General features: G+C 40.5%; 2 protein-coding genes and 1 long non-coding RNA gene across 8 annotated transcripts; all 3 read left to right on the top strand.

The window, feature by feature from the left end:
* Positions 1-10272: 10272 nt before the first annotated feature.
* On the top strand, positions 10273-11165 carry LOC141630925 (uncharacterized). Its single transcript, XM_074443663.1, has 2 exons — positions 10273-10351; positions 10489-11165. The coding sequence occupies exons 1-2, from the start codon at positions 10273-10275 to the stop codon at positions 11163-11165; spliced, it is 756 nt and encodes a 251-aa protein (XP_074299764.1).
* A 2674-nt stretch (positions 11166-13839) lies between these two features.
* LOC141630924 (uncharacterized) lies at positions 13840-14348 on the top strand. Its single transcript, XM_074443662.1, has 2 exons — positions 13840-14210; positions 14324-14348. Exons 1-2 carry the CDS (start codon positions 13840-13842, stop codon positions 14346-14348), a joined length of 396 nt encoding a protein of 131 aa, XP_074299763.1.
* A 39-nt stretch (positions 14349-14387) lies between these two features.
* On the top strand, positions 14388-20365 carry LOC141627270 (uncharacterized). 6 transcript variants are annotated; one of them, XR_012536835.1, is made up of 5 exons: positions 14388-14554; positions 15790-15992; positions 16087-16150; positions 16374-16451; positions 18667-20365. It is a non-coding gene; the product is annotated as an uncharacterized LOC141627270 (long non-coding RNA). The 6 variants fall into 6 exon arrangements; XR_012536831.1 differs by having other exon boundaries at positions 16369-16451; XR_012536832.1 differs by having other exon boundaries at positions 16087-16290; positions 16369-16451.
* The last annotated feature ends 882 nt before the right edge of the window (positions 20366-21247 follow it).

The raw sequence follows: 21247 nt of genomic DNA, 5'->3' as shown, positions 1-21247 counted from the left end.
ATGACTCATTGTGTGATCCATTTGTCCTTGTCATTGTAACTTGTTTTGCAAACCATTTGTCCTTGTTCATTAATCCTTGACTCGTTCTGTGAACCATTTGTCTTGGTTCATTAGTCCTTGTGACTCGTTGTGTGAACCATTTATCCTTGTCCTTATAAATCGTTGTGCAAACCATTTGTCGTTGTTCATTAGTCCTTGTAATTTGTTGTGTTAACCATTTGTCCTTGTTATTTAGTTGTTATGATTCATTGTCCGATCCATTTGTCCTTGTCATTGTGATTTGTCGTGCTAACCATTTGTCCTTATTCACTAGTCATTAGAACTCGTTGTGTGAACCATTTGTCCTTGTTCATTTGTCCTTATGATTCATTGTGTTAACCATTTGTCCTTGTCATTGTGACACATTGTGTGAACCATTTGTCTTTGTTCGTTAGTCCTTGTAACTTGCTGTGTGAACCATTTATCCTTGTCCTTATAACTGTTAGGTTCATATACCTATTATTAGACTCCTCTAATAGTGAACTAAATAACTTGTTAATTATTTGTTCTTTAGATCTAGTGCATGCATAATAAAATGTAAGATTTATAAGAAAAACAATGTTCCTTACATTGCTAGTTGATTCGAAATATGGGCACAAGTAAGGTCACCTTCCTTCACTTGTTCTTGAGCTAAATATGATGGATGATCCTCCTAAGATTCCAAGTATAGAAGCCACTCCAATAAATTGCACCCAAGATTAATCCCAAAAATTCCTACTAATATTAACTAGATATATAGTAGAAATGTCACCTTAATAATACTAATGTTTCTTGTATTACTACCTCTAGTAATAGATGATGAGTATTAGTATTTTTAGAGAGTTTTTATGATTTTTCATGTGAGGAAAGTTAAGGCAAAATAAGCAAAAACTAGTACTGCAAAATGAGCAACAAGTGCTCATATAAAGAGCACCAAAAACCGGTGGCTCCATGCCAAAAGGGGGAATCTTTCCCATTTGTTTTTACTTGTTTGTTTATCATGGGTAGAGTGTAGGTAGCATGTTTGTAAGATGTGTCATAGAAGTGTCTCAATCACACTATATTCTAACAAATGAACAAGACAAAAAAGCATCTATTGTTCCCTTCATATGACCGAAATATTGGACTCATTTTGGTCCATTTTTTCCTTTTGTCATTTGTCCCACAAATGCTTATAAGTCATATGTTTAACTATCTTACATATTTAATTATTAATGTAATCATTTAACACTTAAATATTACAATTAATAATATAATATACACTCCACTTTTTGAGTAGTATACTACCATTATATCAACATATAATGGGTCCCATAATTACTAATTAGTTAAAATTACAACTTCTTGTAACTTTAAATAACTAATTACCTCTACCTCAAAACTTATATTAATACCTCAACTAATTTAGTAAATTAACACTTAATTACTAAATTTAAATCTTATTTAATCACATTACAATAAGACGCAAAATTGCACTCCCATAATTAAGGAATTAATTAATTCGTATCGCATACAATTAATTAAATATCTATTTGGGCCTCATCCTATAGGTGTGACCTAAAGGGATCAACTGACCACCACCGTCACACGATAGTAATGTCAAACTCTAGTTAGCCAATCATTACCGATTAATGACGGTCAGTCGACTATATAAAGAATCATCCCTTCACGTATTCTTAGTATGAGATTTAATAATGATATTTAAATCATGTGATCGCACTATTGTTGAGGACACATTTCCCAACAATCTCCCACTTGTCCTCGACAAGTGTGCGTCACCAATTCTTTTGTCCTATTACAATCTCCCACTCAATGCAAGGTGTCTTGCAGGTCGTACTTACATTTGATCATATCTTGAGTGGTTTTCTCGATCTGGAGATTAACTGTCTGACCGGAATTATCTATCATAGATGCCTTCCGAGCGTGGCCACGCATTTCCAGTTAACTACTCCTCGAGTGGCCTTGAGATTTCAAACAACCCTGATAAGGGGTGGACAATTCCTATCGCCTTATTCCCTTCGTTCAGCCACAGTCCATCATAACCCAAAATATACCCAGTTTGACCTCATTTACGAGATCGTAGAGTATAAATCAACCTAAAACTCACCTACTCATTCCCTCTTTCCCCCGTGAGTTGGATGGTCGGGAGGAATTCTAAGGTGTAGGCGGGGTATGTACGAGGTTGAAGGTTAATGTACCTCTCTAACCCCACTTTGGTGAGGAAGGCAAGGGTTTGGTCAAAGATACCCAAATCCCTCAAGGTTTCCGGGTGAAGGAATTTGGAAATCGGTAGGGGCTTACTCTCAAGGAACTTAAAGTAAGTCTTAAGGTTGTTTGGTAACCCTTCATCCCCCTTAAAAGGTTTGGGTGGGGATATTCCGGAAGAACAACCTCAAGTATGGGGGAATCACCTTTACAATGAAGCGGGGTTGGTAGAGACTCATCACATGATTCTTCCATTGGATACGGTTCCATGGAGTTGTCATTGGTTGGGGGAGGGGGGGTGTACAATACATGAAGCTACCTTTGAATGGCCCCCTCCCGAGTGGACCTCGAGCCCGGGACTTCTTTTGTCCCGCCGAGGCCAATCTCCCCAACCCGCCCCCACCAAAAATGAGGAAGAGGAGAGTCGTTGAATTTTCCCGTGATCCCCAACAAGAAGAAGAAAGAGAGGTTGAGATAATTGAGGGGGGCTTCCATGAGACCCCACACATTCCTTCATCCTCCCAACCGCCTCAAGACACTCCTATGTTTGAGGCCGGGGGTTCCTCAAGTCCACCTTTACCACCATGGCAACACCAAATGTCTAAGTACTTTGAGGAAACCCGGGGGACGTTGGAAGCAATTAGTGGGAGGGTTGAGAGCTCCCATTCTTGGCAACAACAACAAGCGCCAAGATTGGAGAGTTTTGATCAATTTCGAAAATCTTTTGAAGAACATAAAAGGTTAGAAGATGAGGCCGAATTGGCCCAAAGGAAAATTCTTGAAGAGATTGCCAAGAGGCAAGAGGAGTCTCTTGCATGGCAACAACAAAGTGCCAAGGCTTGGGCGGAAAATCAAGCCATGTGTCAAGAGCAAAACAAGTGGCGTGAAGAAGTGAGTCAACAATTTGGGGTGCAAAACGAAAGGCACCACCAATACCTTGAGGACTCTTACTATGACGCTCGAGCCCATGAAGACTCCTTTGGCCTTATTCAAGGCCTTTTCGGCATGACTCTTCATCAAAATGAACCAACCTATCAACCCACCATCAATGAAACTCAAGTCAATACGGCCTACATAAGGGCCCAACAAGAAAGAGAAAGAAGAAGAATGAACCGGGGGGCATATGAGCAAGGCGAAGGCTCGGGCCCCTCCAACTAAAAGTTTGAAGAAGTTGGCACTCCCTCACATTGAGGACAATGTGCGATTTAAGTGTGGGGGAGTGAGAAATTGTAACATATGTAAATTGTCTTTCAAGTCAATGCAAATGTAAAAAATAAAAAAAAAAAATAAATAAATAAATAAATTTTGAAAATTCCGGCTAGGTGAAAACCCACAAGGGTGGGCACCTAGGCAAGATTGGAAAAGGTGGCCGAGGACGGAATGAAAACCCGAAAGGGCATTCCGGGCAAAATGAAGAATCGGGTTGCGAGCCACCGATGAGAGGAAAGGAAAAAGCTAAGGTGAAAACCCGAAAGGGCACCTTGGGCAAAATGAGGGATTTTCAAACAAAAAAATCGAAAAAATTGAAAAATGCAACACCAAAAAGATGGAGGGACAAGAAGGGAGTGATAAGGAGGGTCTTGGAAGGAGGCTAGCTTTAGGATTTAATTTCTTTTTGTGTCACAAAATTTTACTTCAAATTGGTGGTTTTTCATGTTGGCTACTAAGTTGTTGATCTTTGTTGGTGTTTGGCCAACTTAGTAGCATGACTTGCTTTGCTTGGAGTGATAAGGGGGTGATATAAGGGGAAGATGAATGAGTTGGAGGATTGTTTAGGTCACTTTGCTATTGCCTTGGGATAAGGCAAGAGTGACCACTTCTACTTTGGTGATATAAGAAGGGTGGAGTTGCGTGATGAGTCGGCGTTGGTGATGTGTCATGTCCGTGTTTGAGGGAGAAATAAGGCGGGGGAGTGAGTGAAGAGTGGTGTCAAATTTGAGTCAAGTTCTTTTCTTTTTAATTGGTGGTTGTGTTTTGAGGGAGGTATAAGAAGGAAGAGGAAAGGGAAGAGAGATCATTCGCTCCTACACCCTCTTGTAGACTTTACGGTTGCTTGTTCCTGGTTTTGCTCGGGACTAGCAAAAGTCTATGTGTGGAGGAGTTTGATAGCATTGTATTGTGTCGGTCTAAGAGGGTGATTTTATCACCCTCGTGTCTTTTAATATGGGTCTTTTGGTACACTTTTCCTAGCAATTGGCAATTGGTTATATGATGGTAACTTGTGCATTTTTACTCGGTTGAGCACTCAATCCTTATGCATGGGACCCGAGCGGCAACAGAGCACCTTTCAAAGGTCAAGACAAGGCACAAGAGGATCACTTGTAACCCAGAAACCAGTTGGGAGAAGTAGGGATAAAGACTAGAAGAAATGAAGGCAATTGAAGAGGTCTAGCTCGTGGAAAAATAGAAGTCCAGAATTACGAGCCTGTGCGCAGCCTGCACAAACAGGGTGCGCAGGTGCGCAAAATTGCGCAGGCATGAACAGTGCTTGCGCAGCCTGCGCAGCTCTGCTTTACGGGTTTTTCTAATCTTCTTTGTGGGCTTCTTAAGTGGAAATATTTCTAGGTTTTTGTGAAGGCCTATAAATACCCGAGAGTTTGAAGACCTAAGACATTCACCTACCATCATATCATCTCATCTAATCTCATTCTTAAGGGTTTAAGCTTGTAGTAATTTAGAAGATTATTTTGATGCAAAGTTGTAATCTTTCTTTATTTCTTTGGGTTTTGAAGACTATGGAAGGCTAAATCCTTCCCATCTTGGTGTAATTCATCCAAAGTCTCCAACTTTGGTATTGTAAGACTCTTTTAATCTCCTCTTATTTATCTAATGATCTTTCCTTATGCTTAATCTTCATGTTGAATTAGTTTATGTTTGGGTTGGCCATCCATGCTTGTTATTTGTTCAACTATTGCAAATTCTAGAGAAATGGTTTAATCTATCTAGGATTGTTTGGAGCAAGCTTGTTGTATGTTGATTTGGTTTAAAGGATTCATGCAATAGGTAGGAAATTTCATGTCTTTTCTCATTTGTATGGTTTAATCTTGTGAGAATTGATCCTAGCTTCTTGTCTTGGCATATCTTTAATGCTCATGCTTAACTTGCACTCATGGTTTAATGAATTGTTGGTTAAACTTGAAGAATATACATAGATGGTTTAATTTGTTAATGTTATCATCTTGACTTGAAAGTATTGGGTAGAAATTAAGAGGAGAGTAGTTAAAGAGTTAAACTTTACCATTGTTGGTTATAAAGGAAGAATTGTACCAAGTTTCTTTTAATTATTGAATCATCTTACTCACCAAGTGTTTGTTGTATTGCTTCTTAGACAAAGATTGCAAATTTTACTTTGTTTCATGTCACCAATCAACTCAAAAACCCCCCTTTTCATGTCTCTCTATTGTTTACCATTGTGAATAACCATTGTTTGTCTATAGCTTTGTCATTAGTAATCAATAGTTTACATTTCAAGTTTTTAGCTTAAAAGACCTTCTCTTGGGACCGACCCTTACTTGCACTATATTACTTGTGGCTAAATAACCCTCTAAATAGCCCTCCTGCAGATTCCTGTTGGTACTGGCGAAAAGTGTGCCAGGTTAAGGATCCGATTAGAGAAGGTTTTGATGATGGGCAGTGGATTATAGGATCAAGAGGGTATACTCTTAAGAGCTGCTATGATTGGTTAAGGGATAAGAATGTTCAGGTTGATTGGCACAAGGCTGTTTGGTGTAAGATGGCTTTACCTAAGCACTCTTTTATTGCCTGGCTAATCTCAAATGGGGCACTTCAACTGAAGGATAAATCAAGCTAGGTCAGAGATATCACAAGATGATCTCGTGTTGTCTCTGTCGATCAACGCCTCAAACACACCATCATTTGTTTGAAGACTCCAATTTAGCAGAGTTTGTTACAAGGAGCTAGTTCTGGGCTGAGTTCGATCTTACACGAGGAATGTACTGCATGTTATCAATAGGAAAAGATGGAGCTCACCGTAAGCACCGTGTGTATCTTGCTACTCTTTTTTTAGCGTCTTTGGTACATGGCTTGGATGCAAAGAAATAGTGCTCGTCTGGAAGGGGTTGTTACCAGGCCTGAACTGGTAAGCCAACAGATTAGGAGGATGATCATTTGTAGATTTAATGAATGTAAGCCTCGAATACTGTGCCCCAAAGATAGACTATGGTTGTGTAAGGTGCAATTTATTTGATATTAGCACAAAAATGATGTAAGGTCTCAAAAAACATATTGTAATTGCCGTTTCTAATGGAAAGCTTACATTTTAGCAAAAAAAAAAATGTGTACAAGATAAGTATAGAATATTAACAAATATTTCTTAACTAAATCGCATAATATCCAGCTGAATGATATTATGCTAACACCCCCCCCTCAAGTTGGAGCATGGGGGTTAGCAATGCCCAACTTGCCCAACAAACGATGAAACTGAGAATGCCCAAGTGCCTTTGTGAGTATATCGGCAAGTTGAGTGGATGTAGTAACATAAGACGGCACAATAGTACCTCGAACTATCTCATCACGTACAAAATGACAATCAATTTCAATATGCTTTGTATGTTCATGGAAGACGAGACTGTTCGAGATATGAATGGCGGCGTTGTTATCACAGTGAAGCGTGACAGCTGTCGGGTGCTCAAAACCCAAACTGCGAAGCAAGCCCTTTAACCAAAGAATTTCACAAGTAGCGGCAGCCATGGCACGGTATTCAGATTCAGCGGAAGAACGAGAAACAATGGATTGTTTCTTAGTCCTCCAAGAAATTGGGAAACCGCCAAGAAATACAAAATATGAAGATAAAGAGCGACGGGTGATAGGACAGCTATCGTAATCAGCATCACAATAAGCCTCGAGTACCATCGATGTGTCAGCACGCAATAAAATACCTTGTCCCGGATTACCTTTGAGATAACGAACAACACGTACAACCGCATCCCAATGAACTTGAGACGGGCTTGCATAAATTGTGACAAAATATGAACCGAATATGTAATCTCGGGACGAGTGAGGGTAAGATAAATTAATTTGCCAACCAAACGACGATACTTACTGGGCTCGGGAAAAAGAGGCTTCGCATGAAGAGCAAGCTCATGTTTCTCTTCCATTGGAACAGGGGCCGGTTTGGAACCAAGGAGACCTGTTTCCGCCAATAAATCGAGAGTGTACTTTCGTTGACAAAGAAATATGCCACAAGAATTTCGTGCCACTTCAAGTCCCAAAAAATACTTCAATTTACCCAAGTCCTTCATACGAAAACACTGACTTAGATAATTTTTAAAATCTTGAATAGCGACACTATTATTACCAGCAATCACCAAGTCGTCAACCTAAACAAGAAGATTGATAACAATATCATTCTTACGAAAAACGAATAAAGAATGATCACAAGGACTATGAGAAAAACCATATTCGCATAAGGCAGTGGCAAGTTTAGCATACCAGCAACGCGGGGACTGACGAAGACCATATAAATATTTATGAAGACGACATACTTTCCCGTGCAAGCCACGACCGAACCCGGGAGGTAATCTCATGTATACCTCCTCCATCAAATCTCCATGAAGAAAGGCGTTTTGCACATCCATTTGGTGCAATTTCCAATTGTGTATAGCAGCGATGGTAAGAAAAGTACGAACCGTCACAATTTTAACCGTAGGCGCAAATGTTTCAGCAAAATCAATGCCTTCCTTTTGATGGTTGCCAAAAACAACAAGTCTTGCTTTGTATCTCTCGACTGCTCCATCCGATTTTCGCTTAATCTTATAAACCCACATACATCCAATAGCTGTTTTATCCGATGGCAAATCCACTATGGACCAAGTATTATTATTCTCTAAAGCATCAATTTCTTCTTCCATAGCTTTCTTCCATTTGGGATCACGAATAACTTCTTTAAACGAAGTGGGTTCCATATCATTGGTAATAGCTGCAAGAAAATGTTGATGTGCAGTCGAAAAATTTGTACAATTAACATAATTCATAATAGGATAAGGAGTACCTTTGACGGACGTTGTTGTGGGTGAGGGGCCGGAAGGAACCAAAGTCGTGTTAATATGCTCATTCACCTTATCCCAACGCACAAAATCCTTATGACGGGAATTATCATACTTCGTCCGTTTACCACGACCCATCTCTTCATCTCCCACATTACTATTGTTACCATCAGAATTGACCATTTCATCAATTGTTTCATCAAAAATATCAGTAGAAACATTACCATCTCCATCACCTCTGGCTACATCGTGATCAGGAGGCACTAAATTTGATTGAATCGCACTATCAGACTGACTGCTCTCAGTCTCTGAACCGCCCGAACCACCTTCATGAACAATTTCAGACGAAATATGTTTTGTTTCAGAACTAGTAACCTGCTGCTGCTGAATGAGTTCATTCTCAGACACGTCATGCTGCAATTTTGTTCCCCCCTCGGCACTATCAGAGGAAGAAAGTGAAGGGACATGGTCTGTACATATAAAATCCTCATGATCATTGGTTGCATCATATGTTTCGGGTACTGTTTCATTTGATGCAAATGGAAATTGATTCTCAATAAAATGCACATCCCGTGACTGAAAATAATCACCCGTCTCAAGGTCATATAAATTCCAACCTTTCTTACCAAAAGGGTAGCCAATAAAAATACAGCGACGGCTTCTTGAGTTGAATTTATCGCGAGAATAAATATTTTTAGCATAACAAAGACACCCAAAAACTCGAAGTAAGCTCATATCAGGAATCCAACCAAACAATAATTCAAACGGAGTTTTATTTTTCAAAATTCGAGTAGGCGTTCGATTAATTAAATGAGCCGCTGCTAAAACACATTCCCCCCAAAACTCAATCGGTAGCGAGCCTTGAAAACGTAAGGCACGTGCAACATTTAGGATATGCCGATGTTTTCTTTCAACTCGGGCATTTTGTTGAGGTGTCTTTACCATGGAGGTCTGATAAATAATTCCATGAGTTCGAAAATAAGGTAGAAGCCCCCGAAACTCGGTCCCATTATCACTCCGTACAACTTTCACATTTTTATTAAATTGTCGGGCAATTAATGAAAAGAAATCAATAAGCAACGTAGGAACTTCATTCTTATGTTTTATCAAATAAACCCATACGCACCTCGAATAATCATCAACAATAGACAAAAAATATCTAGAATCACAAGCACGATTGGGATGATATGGCCCCCAAACGTCGCAATGAATTAAATCAAACAAACTTTCAGCCTTATTCTCACTCAACGGAAAAGGAGTACGTGTCTGTTTGGCTCGAAAACAAATATCACAATGCGGAAAATTTGAATTATTATTAAAACTAGAAATAGAGGGGATGTGCTTTAGAACCCGAGGTGAAGGATGTCCCATTCGTTGATGCCACAACGCAGCCCTGTCTTGCCCGGTCACCACATTAACACGAATTGGTTCCTCCATTGTCAGGTAGAAAAACCCATCCGAAAGATCACCCACACCAATCGTCGTCAATGTAAGGTCCTGTATCACGCATTTAGAATTAGTAAATTGCACACATAGTTTTTGTGTGAATAAAAGCTGCGAAACCGAAATGAGATTATACTTGAAAGACTGAACGAATAAAACATTATAAAGAAATAATTTGTCATTGATCTTGACGGTACCAGCCTTATTGTCTATCACATTTGAACCATTTGGCAATCCAATATTGATAGGATGAATACTAACACACGACTGAAACAAGTCCTTATTATGGCAAACATGTGTGGAAGCACCTGTATCAATAATCCATGTGAAAGGAGACGTACCAATTTTCTTGTCGTCGCCCATGTTGAACGATCAAGAAAAGAGAAAACAAAAGAGAGAAGAAAAAAAAAATACAAGGATTCTGAATGACAGAAACCCTAGCTCACGATACCATGTAGCAGAATGCTAATGATAGGGAAAAAGTTTTGGAATATTTTGTGTGTCTTTTATTCATCGTAAAATCAGCATCATATATACACCAAGGTAGGAGCCTACTAATCCTACAGGGCTGATTCGTTTACATTGACTTTTAAAGTAGCGGATGCCGGCGGAGACCGGCACCGCGAACAACAATGAAACTCTTCAGCTGGAACTGTCAGGGGTTGGGCAATCCCCTGACAGTTAGTACCCTCCGAGATTGGTACTGGAGGGAGTGCCCAAACATTGTCTTTGTTATGGAGACAATGATTAGAGCGACGGAGTTAGAGAAGATTAGAAATAAATGTGGCTTTACTACTGGGTTGTGTATGGGGAGTAGAGGATGGTCAGGGGGGGATCGGTTTCTGGTGGAGGGACATTGATGCTGAATTAGTTGTGTATGATAAAAATCATGTGGTTGTGGATGTTAAAGTTGGGAATGGGAGTGTGTCATGGCGTGCAGTGGGTATTTATGGATGGCCGGAGAGCGAGAATAAACATCGAACGTGGAGTATGTTGCGAAGGATTCGTGAGGCTAGTAATCTGCCGATGGTCTTGTTCGGGGATTTTAATGAAATTCTAAGTCCTCATGAAAAGGAGGGGGGCAGTATCAGGAGGGAGTGTCATATGGATGCGTTTCTTGAGACTATGGATGTGTGTGGTTTTAGGGATTTGGGCTTCCGGTGTAATAAATTTACGTGGCAACGGGGGCTTAGTGAGGATACCTATATTAGAGAACGGTTGGATAGGGTTATAGCTTCGGAGGAATGGTGTGGTCTTTTCCCTAGGGTGGTGGTACATAATGGTCCTGTATACGCATCCGATCACTCTCCTCTGCTTGTCAAGAAGGAGGTGGGAGGTACGCGATCGAGACGTGGACGGGGTGGCTTCAAATTTGAGCCTTACTGGGCGACGGAGGAGAGTTGTGGTGAGGTTGTGATGGCGGGGTGGGGAGTTATAGGGGACGGAGATGTGGAGGGGAAAGTAGCTAGAGTTGCGCTGGAGTTGAAGGAGTAGGCAAAGCTCAAATTTGGGGACATTAAACGACGCCTGAGGGAGAAAGAAGATGAATTGGAGCGATGGCAGAAGAGGGATCCCTCGGCTGATATGTTATCCCAGTGCAGAGAGTTGGTGAAGGAGATAAAGCGGCTAAGGTATCTTGTGGAATCTCATTGGTACACTAGGGCACGACGGTTGGAGCTGCGAGACGGGGATAAGAATACAACATATTTCCACCATAAAGCTAAGCAGCGTCGGCGGAAAAATACTATTGTTGGGATTGAGAATCAGGAGGGGAGATGGTGTGATAAGGAGGAGGAGATTAAGGCTGTTGTGGGTGATTACTTTAGGGACCTTTTCACGTCCAGCCAACCGTGTAATTTGGAGGAGGTGGGGGCTTTTGTTGATCGGGTTGTAACTCCGGATATGAATGAGGTATTGGATAGGGAGGTGAGTGATGAGGAAATTAAGGCGACTCTGTTTCAGATGCATCCCCAGAAGGCTCCGGGTACGGATGGCATGACGGCGCTTTTTTATCAGAAATATTGGGATATTGTGGGGAGGGATGTTTGTCGTTTTGTGCGCAATTGGTGGGCGGGAAGGACGAGTCTGGCTGCGGTGAATAGGACCAATGTGGTTTTGATACCGAAATGTGGGTCACCTAAGAAGATTACTGAATTCCGCCCCATTAGCTTGTGTAATGTCCTCTACAAAATTGTGTCCAAAACTCTTGCTAATCGGTTAAAGGGCTTCTTGAATGAGATCATCACGGAGAACCAAAGTGCTTTTATCCCGGGGAGGCTCATTACAGATAATGCCCTTATTGCCTTCGAGTCCTTTCACGCCATGAAACGCGGTGGGGAGGGGAGAGCGGGCAACGTGGCTATTAAATTAGATATGAGCAAAGCCTACGATAGGGTGGAATGAAGTTTTTTGGAAATGGTAATGAGGAGGATGGGGTTCTCGGAGGAGTGGAGACGACGGGTGGGATCATGTATTTCATCGGTAACACATGCTTTTGTGATCAATGGCCAGGTTTCGGAGGGAGTGACTCCGGGTAGAGGTTTGAGACAGGGGGACCCTATTCCCCCTACCTCTTTCATCTTTGTGTGGATGTGTTTTCTTACATGATTCGGGCAGCTGCGACGGGAGGACGGGTCCATGGGTTCCGGGTTTGTAAGGAGGCGCCTAGAGTGTCACACCTCTTCTTTGCAGACGATTGTATACTTTTTGCTCGGGCAAATTCAAGGGAATGCTATACTCTAGTTGACATTATCAGCCAATACGAAAGGGCATCGGGTCAGAAAATCAATTATTCTAAATCGGAAGTTGTCTTTAGCAAGAAGGCTACAGTTCGAAGCAGGGAGGAGATTATTCGTACTTTGGGTGTCCGAGAAGTGGAGAAGTATGATAAATACCTTGGCCTCCCCACTATTATTGGCAAGTCGAAAAAGGCGGTTTTTGCGGGCATCAAGGACCGTATTTGGAAGAAGCTCCAAGGGTGGAAGGAACGCATGCTTTCGTTCCCGGGAAAGGAAATCGTCATTAAAGTTGTTGCTCAATCCATACCCACCTATATGATGAGCCTTTTTGCGATACCGGAGGGCATTATTGAGGAGTTACACGCGGTGGCAGCACGGTTTTGGTGGGGCTCTAAGGAGGGTGAACGCAAACTGCACTGGTGGTCTTGGGAGAAGATGTGTCAGCCGAAATCGATGGGTGGGATGGGCTTCCGAGATATGCGAGTTTTCAATCAGGCCCTACTGGCTAAGCAAGTGTGGAGACTGCTTGTGAGGCCGGACTCCTTGGTTGGTAGGATCCTTAAGGCCAAATACTTCAAACATGGATCAATTTTGGATGCGAGGAGAGGTTTTGACCCGAGTTTTACATGGAGGAGTTTGTGGAATGCTAAATCGCTGCTACTGGATGGACTAAGGTGGAGAGTTGGGGACGGGAGGAATATTAAGGTATGGTAGGATGCTTGGGTACCCGGTAGCGAAGGAACTCTGTTCTTAGCTCCAAATATTGAAGCGAATCCCGAGATGACGGTTGCAGAGCTCATCGACAGCGAGACTGGAGGGTGGAAGGTAGGGCAGCTAAATGACTTGTTTACGCCTGAGGAGGCTCAGCTATTATGAGCATTCCCTTGAGTAGGGACCCGGCTGAAGACCAGTTATTTTGGTGGCCAAATAGGACGGGTTCGTTCTCAGTAAAATCGGGTTATTGGTTGGGGAAGAGAACCTTTTCGCCTGTGGAACAATTAAATAATGAGCAGGGAGTTGCAGGGTGGTGGAGAGTGATATGGAAACTACAAATCTCCCCGAAATTAGCTCACTTCGTGTGGCGTGCCAGCGCCAACCTGTTGGGTGTTCGAGCAAACCTCGCCTTCCGTCACTGTGTGCAAGATCCCCTTTGTCCTACCTGTCTTGGTGCTCCTAAGACCATTATTCATGCTTTGTTCGAGTGTGGCTGGGCAGCGTAGGTATGGGAACAGAGCAAGTTCGCTCAATTACACTTGGGTGCCCCACGGGCGTCATGTGCAGGGAGGTTCATGTGGATGAAGGACCGGTTGGATAGTGGGGACTTTCAGAGGTATCTAGCTTTGGTGTGGGAAATTTGGCATATCCGTAACACTCGGATCTTTGAGGGGGTTGAACCCAACCGGAATGTGGTGATGATGGGTTTCGTAAAAATGGTTGAGGAGTATGCGGGTTTGCGGGTGCAGGGAAGGGCAGTGGGAGACGGAGGTGGAGTGAGAACCGTGGCAGGATGGTGTCGGCCAGAACAGGGGTGGGTGAAGGTTAACACGGATGCTGCAATTTTCGAAGGTGGCGAGGCTGGGCTAGGTGTTTTGGTTAGGGATGCGGAGGGAGGAATTCTTTCGGTGGGTGCGAGGAGAGTGTTGGGATGGTGGACACCGGAGGTGGCTGAGGCGAAGGCTTTGTGTTTTGGCTTGGAGGTGGTGCTTAATGGAGGATGGGGGCAGGTGGTGATTGAAAGTGATGCCAAGGTGGTTGTTGATGCAGCGGTGGCAGGGTCTTTCGCTAGAACTCCGTTTGGCCTGTGTGTTAGGGATATCTGTAGTCGCGCCCGGTTATTGTCTAGGTGTAAGTTTTCTCATGTTAAGCGAGAAGGGAATACAGTAGCTCACCATGTCGCTAGGTTGTTACCATCAGCGAATATGGAACTTTTGTACTCTGAAAATTTTCCGGATGCTATTATTGCATTGGCGGAAATTGATTTAATATAATTTCCTTTTCCCTAAAAAAAAAAAGTATAGAATATTAACAAATATTTCTCAACTAAATCGCATAATATCCGGCTGAATGATATTATGCTAATACTCTCCCTTGAAACCCTTAAATCTAGGACGCTCTGATAATTAGTCCTTATAATTATTGTATCTGGTAAAAACTCTTTATTTACTTCTTATTATATTAATTATTACTTAGGTTTTGTTGATTCTTGGGTGAAATTCATTGATTTTTATTATTTTAATTTTCATTTCAGCCCCAATCAGATCTGGGTTTGTTTGGGGCTTTGATTGATTATTTTGGGTTTAATTTATTTATTTTGTGTGACGATTGATTAATTTTGGCTTTCTTATTTCAAGTTTGGTGCTTTTATTTCTGATCTAGGGGTTGATTTTTGTATGGAAATTTTTTTTGATGTTCGATTTTGTCATTTGACTTACTATTGTCATCAGTTTTATGGTAGGTTTTTCAATGTTATGCTATTCAATTGTGTTTATGAGGGCGTTAGATTTTGAGGTATCTGAAAGAGGGACGAATAATGGGTGAGAAACTGGTCCAGTAAGTCATGGAACTTTGATTATACGGTTTGGGTGACAGTAACATTGTCTCTTGTGTTCTTATTCTGATTTTTATCTTCAAAATTAGTGTCAAATGTTTTACTCATCGTTACTCTCAATAGATGACCGGTTTAAACATACTGACACAGTGACACAGCCTAACTGTCTAAGACATCATTTTTATCGGCGTGAATTGGGGGTGTATTGGCAAACTTCCATGTCTTCGAAATCAATCCTTCATAAGTTCTGTCACCTGCAACCTCACTGACTGGTACAACATCACATATTTCTTTAAACTCTTCTTCTGTAAGTTTGATCTTCAGAGACCCTAGGTTAATATCCAAGTTTCGGATTTTGGTTGTTCCTGTGAAAACTTACAGTTAGCGAATAATCCTGTACAAGCTCCTGCCTTTCCTATGATACCGAACTTTTCTCAGTTCAGCAATCGCGAGAATCATGGGACAAACTATGTCGTGAGTGTACGACACAATGCAGTCCGACCACTTTTACAGCAGTACAGGATGACTGTTTTCAGAATCAGGGTGTACATCGATATATAGTCTGATTTGGTCAAACCAAATATTCAGGATTATAATTAATACAGGGCTGGAAAACGATAGGGTTTACCAGGAATGGGCACTAAATCATGACACTAGTTTTTTAAAGAAAAGCACAGTTGATGATCCGTAGTTTATCACTAGTGTCTTTTGATGAGCTTTAATCTCTAGCACCTGTTCATAAATAATATGCTTAACATTCGATAAAAAGTGAGGTTGTTGATACTTTCTAAATATATTATACTAATGTTTTTCATCTACGGCTTTGTCTCAGGTAACTACCAAGAGCGTCATTTTACGGCTGTTGGACCTTGTTTTATTTGCCTAGCAGCTGGTGGTTCGCGTCGTAAGCATTGGAATAACATTTGTATAATTTTAATGATAGGACTGGGTTATTCTGGTACGTGGCAGCCAATTAGTTGAGAGAAACTATGTGAAAGCCGACAGTGAGCTCTAGATTTGATTCTTATGAGAAAGGTTATGCTTTACCTGTAAGCATTTGAAACCACATTATTTAAAGTTGGTATTTCAAACACTCTCTTGAAACATTAAATTTTCACGTTGTTTGCAGGATCTGGGCAGCCTAGCCTGTGGTTCCAGTGACACAAGTTCATGCTGGATGAGGCAACATACAAGTAATCTAGTTGCTCCGACTCTTTTTCACTCGATTTGTTTTCATTTACAACTAACCCTTAAAGTCACATCAAGTTTTTACCTTCCTGGCATCTAGATTTGATGATCAATTTAGTGGTTTTAGATTCATCCTTGAAATAGTGTAAGTGTAATCTTTTTCTATAAGATGCAAAATTGTTAGCAATCAACTGCAATTATAGTCTGATTTATGCTGCTTTAGTGTAGGGAATTACTCCAATGGTGAGCAATGGTCATGACTTGATCCGGCGTCAACTAAGTGACTAAAAGAAGAGCCAAAAACAGGTGCACTACTGCTTGAAAATAACTCAGTATGTAACTGGTAGCCTTAATCTTGTACAGCACTACCCCTTTTCGTGCGCAAGCATTCATATCTTAGGTAAAGTTAAGAACACTATCAATACTTTTTATGATTCAAAGTAAAGTTTTTTAAAATTGTTCTTTAAAATATACTTCCTCCTATTTAGTTGAACATTAGCAATTCATTGATAATGTAATATAGTATTTCATTGGGTACCCTGAAATCTAGGTCCAATAGATTCCTCAAAGTTCTATTTTGTTTCATCTTGTGCGTAGAATACAAAAGAGTGAAGTTAGAAAGGCGTTAAGGAAGATGGGGTCAAAGTAAGCAGAGGGACCGGATGGTATACCCATAGAAGTTTGGAGGTGCTTCGGGGAGAAAGGGATTGAATGGGTAACCATGCTCTTCAACAAGATTTGGAGGAGCAACAAGATGCCATCGGCTTGGAGGAAAAGCACTCTTGTCCCTTTGTACAAGAACAAAGGTGATGTCCAAGAGTGTGCCAATTATCTAGAATTAAACTTATGAGTCATACAATGAAGTTATGGGAGCGGGTAATCGAGCAAAGGCTTAGGAGATATGTAGACATCTCGGAAAACCAATTTGGATTTATGCCCGGGAGATCGACTATGGATGCGATTTTTATCATGAGACAGTTGATGGAATACCATCGGGACAAGAAGAAGGATTTGCATATGGTTTTTATTGACTTGGAAAAGGCATATGATAGGGTACCAAGAGAAGTACTTTGGTGGGCTTTGGCGAGAAAGGGTGTGTCGCGAAAATATATTGACCTCATAAAGGACATGTATGAGGGGGCTAGTGCAAGTGTTCGCACTAATGTTGGGAGAACGGAAGAATTTCCTATTACCATCGGGGTGCATCAAGGTTCCGCACTTAGTCCTTTTCTCTTTGCTATAGTTATGGATGAGTTGACAAGGGATATTCAGGACGACATCCCTTGGTGTATGATGTTTGTTGATGATATTGTGTTGATTGATGAGACAAAAGAGGGGGTGGAGAGAAAGTTGGAATTGGGGAGGCGGACTTTAGAGACTCGTGGGTTCAGCCGAGCGAGTAAGACGAGTATTTGAGGTGTCAATTCACTAAGGTGGCGGGGTTGAGATCGACAGAGGCGGAGAGTATTATTTTCGATGGGAATGTTGTTGAGGGCTCGGATTTCTTCTTCGATATCTAGGATCTATTATTCAAAAAGATGGGGAGTTAGACGGAGATGTGGCTCACAGAATTAAAGCGGGATGGTTGAAATGGAAGAGTGCTTGAGGGTTTCTATGCGATAAAGATATGCCCCAAAGATTAAAGGGAAAATTTTATCGCACGCAATTAGGCACGCCCTACTTTACGCTCCGAGTGTTGGGCCGTGAAACATTGTCACATTCAAAAGATGAGGGTGGCGGAGATGCGCATGTTGAGGTGGATGTGCGGACATACAAGGAAAGATCGGTTAAGGAATGAGGTGATTAGGGAAAAGGTTAAAGTGGCGCCAATAGAGGACAAGGTGATGGAAAACCGACTAAGATGGTTTGGCCATGTGAGAAGGAGACCTATGGACGCACCCGGTTAGGAGGCCGAGACTTGAGAACAGAAAAGGTCCCTAGAGGTCGAGGAAGACCGAGACAGACATGGTTGAGAGTGATAGAGCACGATATGAGAGTTCTGGGGCTTGAGGAGAGTATGGTGACGGAGAGGGCACAATGGAGGGAAATGATACATGTGGATTTTTAGTATTTGATGTTTTTTGACAGATTTAGTGTTTTTATTTATTTATTTAATTTAAAGAAATTAATTTATTTATTTTTCTCTCCTTTATTACACACTTTTTCAACAACCACTTTCTTATAGATTTTACCTGGTTCATTCCGGATCCTTAACTTTATTTCGGTTTTTAAAAATCGTTTTAATCCTTTCTCTCGATTTAAATTTTAAGTTTTTTTAAAAGAAAGACGGAATTCGATTTTAAAACCCCTAAGTTCACCTTGACTTTCCATTACATTTTCGTTCTCCCTTTTGTTTTTATCTTCCTCTTTTTTATTCGCATTTTGAGGCGTGCGTTCACCCATGGACGGTTCGAAAGGATGATTCATGTCAGCCGACCCCAAATCATTTTGGGATTAAGGCTCTGATGTTGTTGTTGTTGTTGTTGTTGTGCTTTTGGTGTTGTATACTCTGTACTGCTAGGTTTGTGTATATGATGGTTGATGCCGGACTTGGAGATTGGTTTGGAGGGTTTGTATATTCATCTTGTTAGCAAGCTAATGAAGTTTTTTTTTTTTTTAAGTCAGTTTGACTAGGTACTTTCTCTGCTCATACTTGCTGTCCTTCACAAGGTTTCTATCCTTATTTTTTGCCTTTGTATTCTCATTCATTATTATTTGGTTTTTGCTTACTCTTTGTTGTAGGCTAGCGGTCATTTTTGCTATAGGACTTGTTATCAGTCTTTCTCCTTGTTGCGAACCATAAATTCTCATGTTTTCAACATTGAACGGAGTCGTTTGGTTACATACGGGAACTTACAATGCCTAGGAAGTGTCATATCACATGATTTTAGAATTCATGTGAATTAGAAAATGTTGTTTGGTTACATGTAGGCATTCTAATTCATGTAGGCATTCTCACTTACCTAGGGGGATCTAGGTAAGCAACTTCCTCCATTATGGAGGAATTGGAATTCATGGGAAGTTCCAATTCATGTGAATTGGGGTAACCAAACAACCTACCTATTTTGCAATTCACATGAATTAAAGTTCCTGTGTAATTTAGTGGGCAACCAAACGACCATGATCATCAAAGACTTAGTTGCTCTATCAAACTGACCCCACGAGTATATAGAATCCACCATAATGCTGCTGGCTTTCTTGTTCTTTAGATGTTTGAGAACGTGTTTAAATTAAGTGCTGCTCTGTTAGTACCTCATCAATGTTGTTAGGATCGGGATTCTACTTTGAATCGATGGGGAGGGTAGGATCGAATCGGTAGAATCGGATCGTAGAATCGTAAGATTCTACAAATTCACTAAATATAGTTTTTTATTTGGTAAAAATATATAATTGAAGATCAAAACACTTATTTATACACAAAATATTGATAATTAATAAGTTTAGTATCATTTCATGAACATGTTTCTACAAATTATATGAAATTTGGATTTTACGATGTTATTATATAAAAATATATTTTAATATGTTTACTATGGAGTCGGATCGTAGGATCGTAGAATCGTATTATGATCCTAGCTCTAGAAAATTTCGAATAGATAGGATCGTAATATTCTACAAACATGATAGTATCGTAGGATCCGTGATCGGTCAACCATTTTTGGATCGTAAAATCGTAGAATCATAGGATCGGATAGGGATTCTGACAACAATGTACCTCATATTTGAGAACATGTTTAAATTATGTGCTACTAATGTAATATGGTAGTAAAAAAGCAGGTTCATCTTAAGGAATGTGTGATGCTAATTGAATGTATTAGATTATACATGAATGTGTGATATGCCTTATTTGACGACAGTCTTGTTATTTGGCATGGGTTCAACTCATTTCATACATTATGGGACAATTCAGCTGTTGAGATAATTGGTATATACGTATATGTGCTTTTTGATGCATTAACATATCCTTTCATTTTTAGATTGTATTTTCTTTTAGTTTGATTTTGTTGTGCATGAACAGGTGGAATGGCCTAGCGGCTGAGATGGTTTTACTACTAGGCGTGTGGTCGACTAAGATGGTGTTGTTGCTAGGCGTCTAGTATTTAGTTAAATTCGTTTAAGTTTTAGATTGCATTTGTTTTATTTTTGAATCATGTATGTGTTTTATTTCTATTTGATGTATGAATTTAGAATATTTATTAAAATCATTTAAGATTATATTATGGAAGAATATATTTGCAAGTTAAATTAAATACATTTTGTTTTGATTTTTTTTTAGTAAAACAAAAAAATTAATAAGACACTTATTTGTGGCGTTTTTTCAAAAAAAAAAACGCTGCAAATAGGCATTTATTTGCGGCGTTTTTTAAACGCCACAAATAACTTTGCTATTTGCGGCCCCCTTATTTGCTGCTACATCAAAAACGCCGCAAATGGCCTCTTTTTTGGAGCCGCAAATAAATATTTTTGTACTAGTGTCAGTTTTGATCCAAAGTTATGTGGTGAGAAGCGTTTGTTGCAACTAGATGAGCTTGAAGAGTTCTGTCTAAATGCATATGATAGTGCCAAAGTCTATAAAAAAAAGATTAAGAGAGGGCATGGCAAATGTATCATACCGCGAGAATTCCAAGTTGGAGAGAAGGTGTTTGTAACACCCCCTTCTTACCCGGGCAAGGTAAACGAGAGATGTAACCATCTTCGTTTCCCGAGGAAGTGAATCGAAACTACAATTAAGCAAGTTTTAAATAAATAACATGCTTAGTGGATTACATAACTAATAAATGAATAACAAGCATGAATTATACATTAAACACTCAACTCCCACCTATGTCGTCCATCATCTACCTATGCAACTCGACTCCAAAATCACGAAGCTCGTCTCGTCTTCCGCGAGGTACCAAAACCAAACCTTTACATAAACTGCTCCGTATATGACCGGAAATATCATATGGTTCATCACAAGCCACCCTAATTAAAGCAGGCGACAGTTTACACGCAACCAACACAAGTTAGTTTCAATAATACAAATACTCATGAAATAACATGTGAATATGAATATGCAATGCAATACAAGTTGTCTCTTTGTGCACAGGTTACTGTTGCAT

Source organism: Silene latifolia, chromosome Y (genome assembly GCF_048544455.1).
Source record: "Silene latifolia isolate original U9 population chromosome Y, ASM4854445v1, whole genome shotgun sequence".
Lineage (NCBI taxonomy): Eukaryota > Viridiplantae > Streptophyta > Magnoliopsida > Caryophyllales > Caryophyllaceae > Silene > Silene latifolia.
Note: the sequence above shows the minus strand (reverse complement) of the source record. Positions and strands in the feature narration are given on the sequence as shown.

What these genes read in the sequence shown, in the direction of transcription:
- LOC141630925 (XM_074443663.1), top strand. Translation starts at nt 10,273, where the DNA reads ATGCCGGCGGAGACCGGCACCGCGAACAACAATGAAACTCTTCAGCTG. An exon ending in GGTTGGGCAATCCCCTGACA is followed by an intron (nt 10,352 to 10,488) that starts GTTAGTACCCTC and finishes TATGGGGAGTAG; the next exon opens with AGGATGGTCAGGGGGGGATC.
- LOC141630924 (XM_074443662.1), top strand. Translation starts at nt 13,840, where the DNA reads ATGGTTGAGGAGTATGCGGGTTTGCGGGTGCAGGGAAGGGCAGTGGGA. An exon ending in GCTAGAACTCCGTTTGGCCT is followed by an intron (nt 14,211 to 14,323) that starts GTGTGTTAGGGA and finishes TGTTACCATCAG; the next exon opens with CGAATATGGAACTTTTGTAC.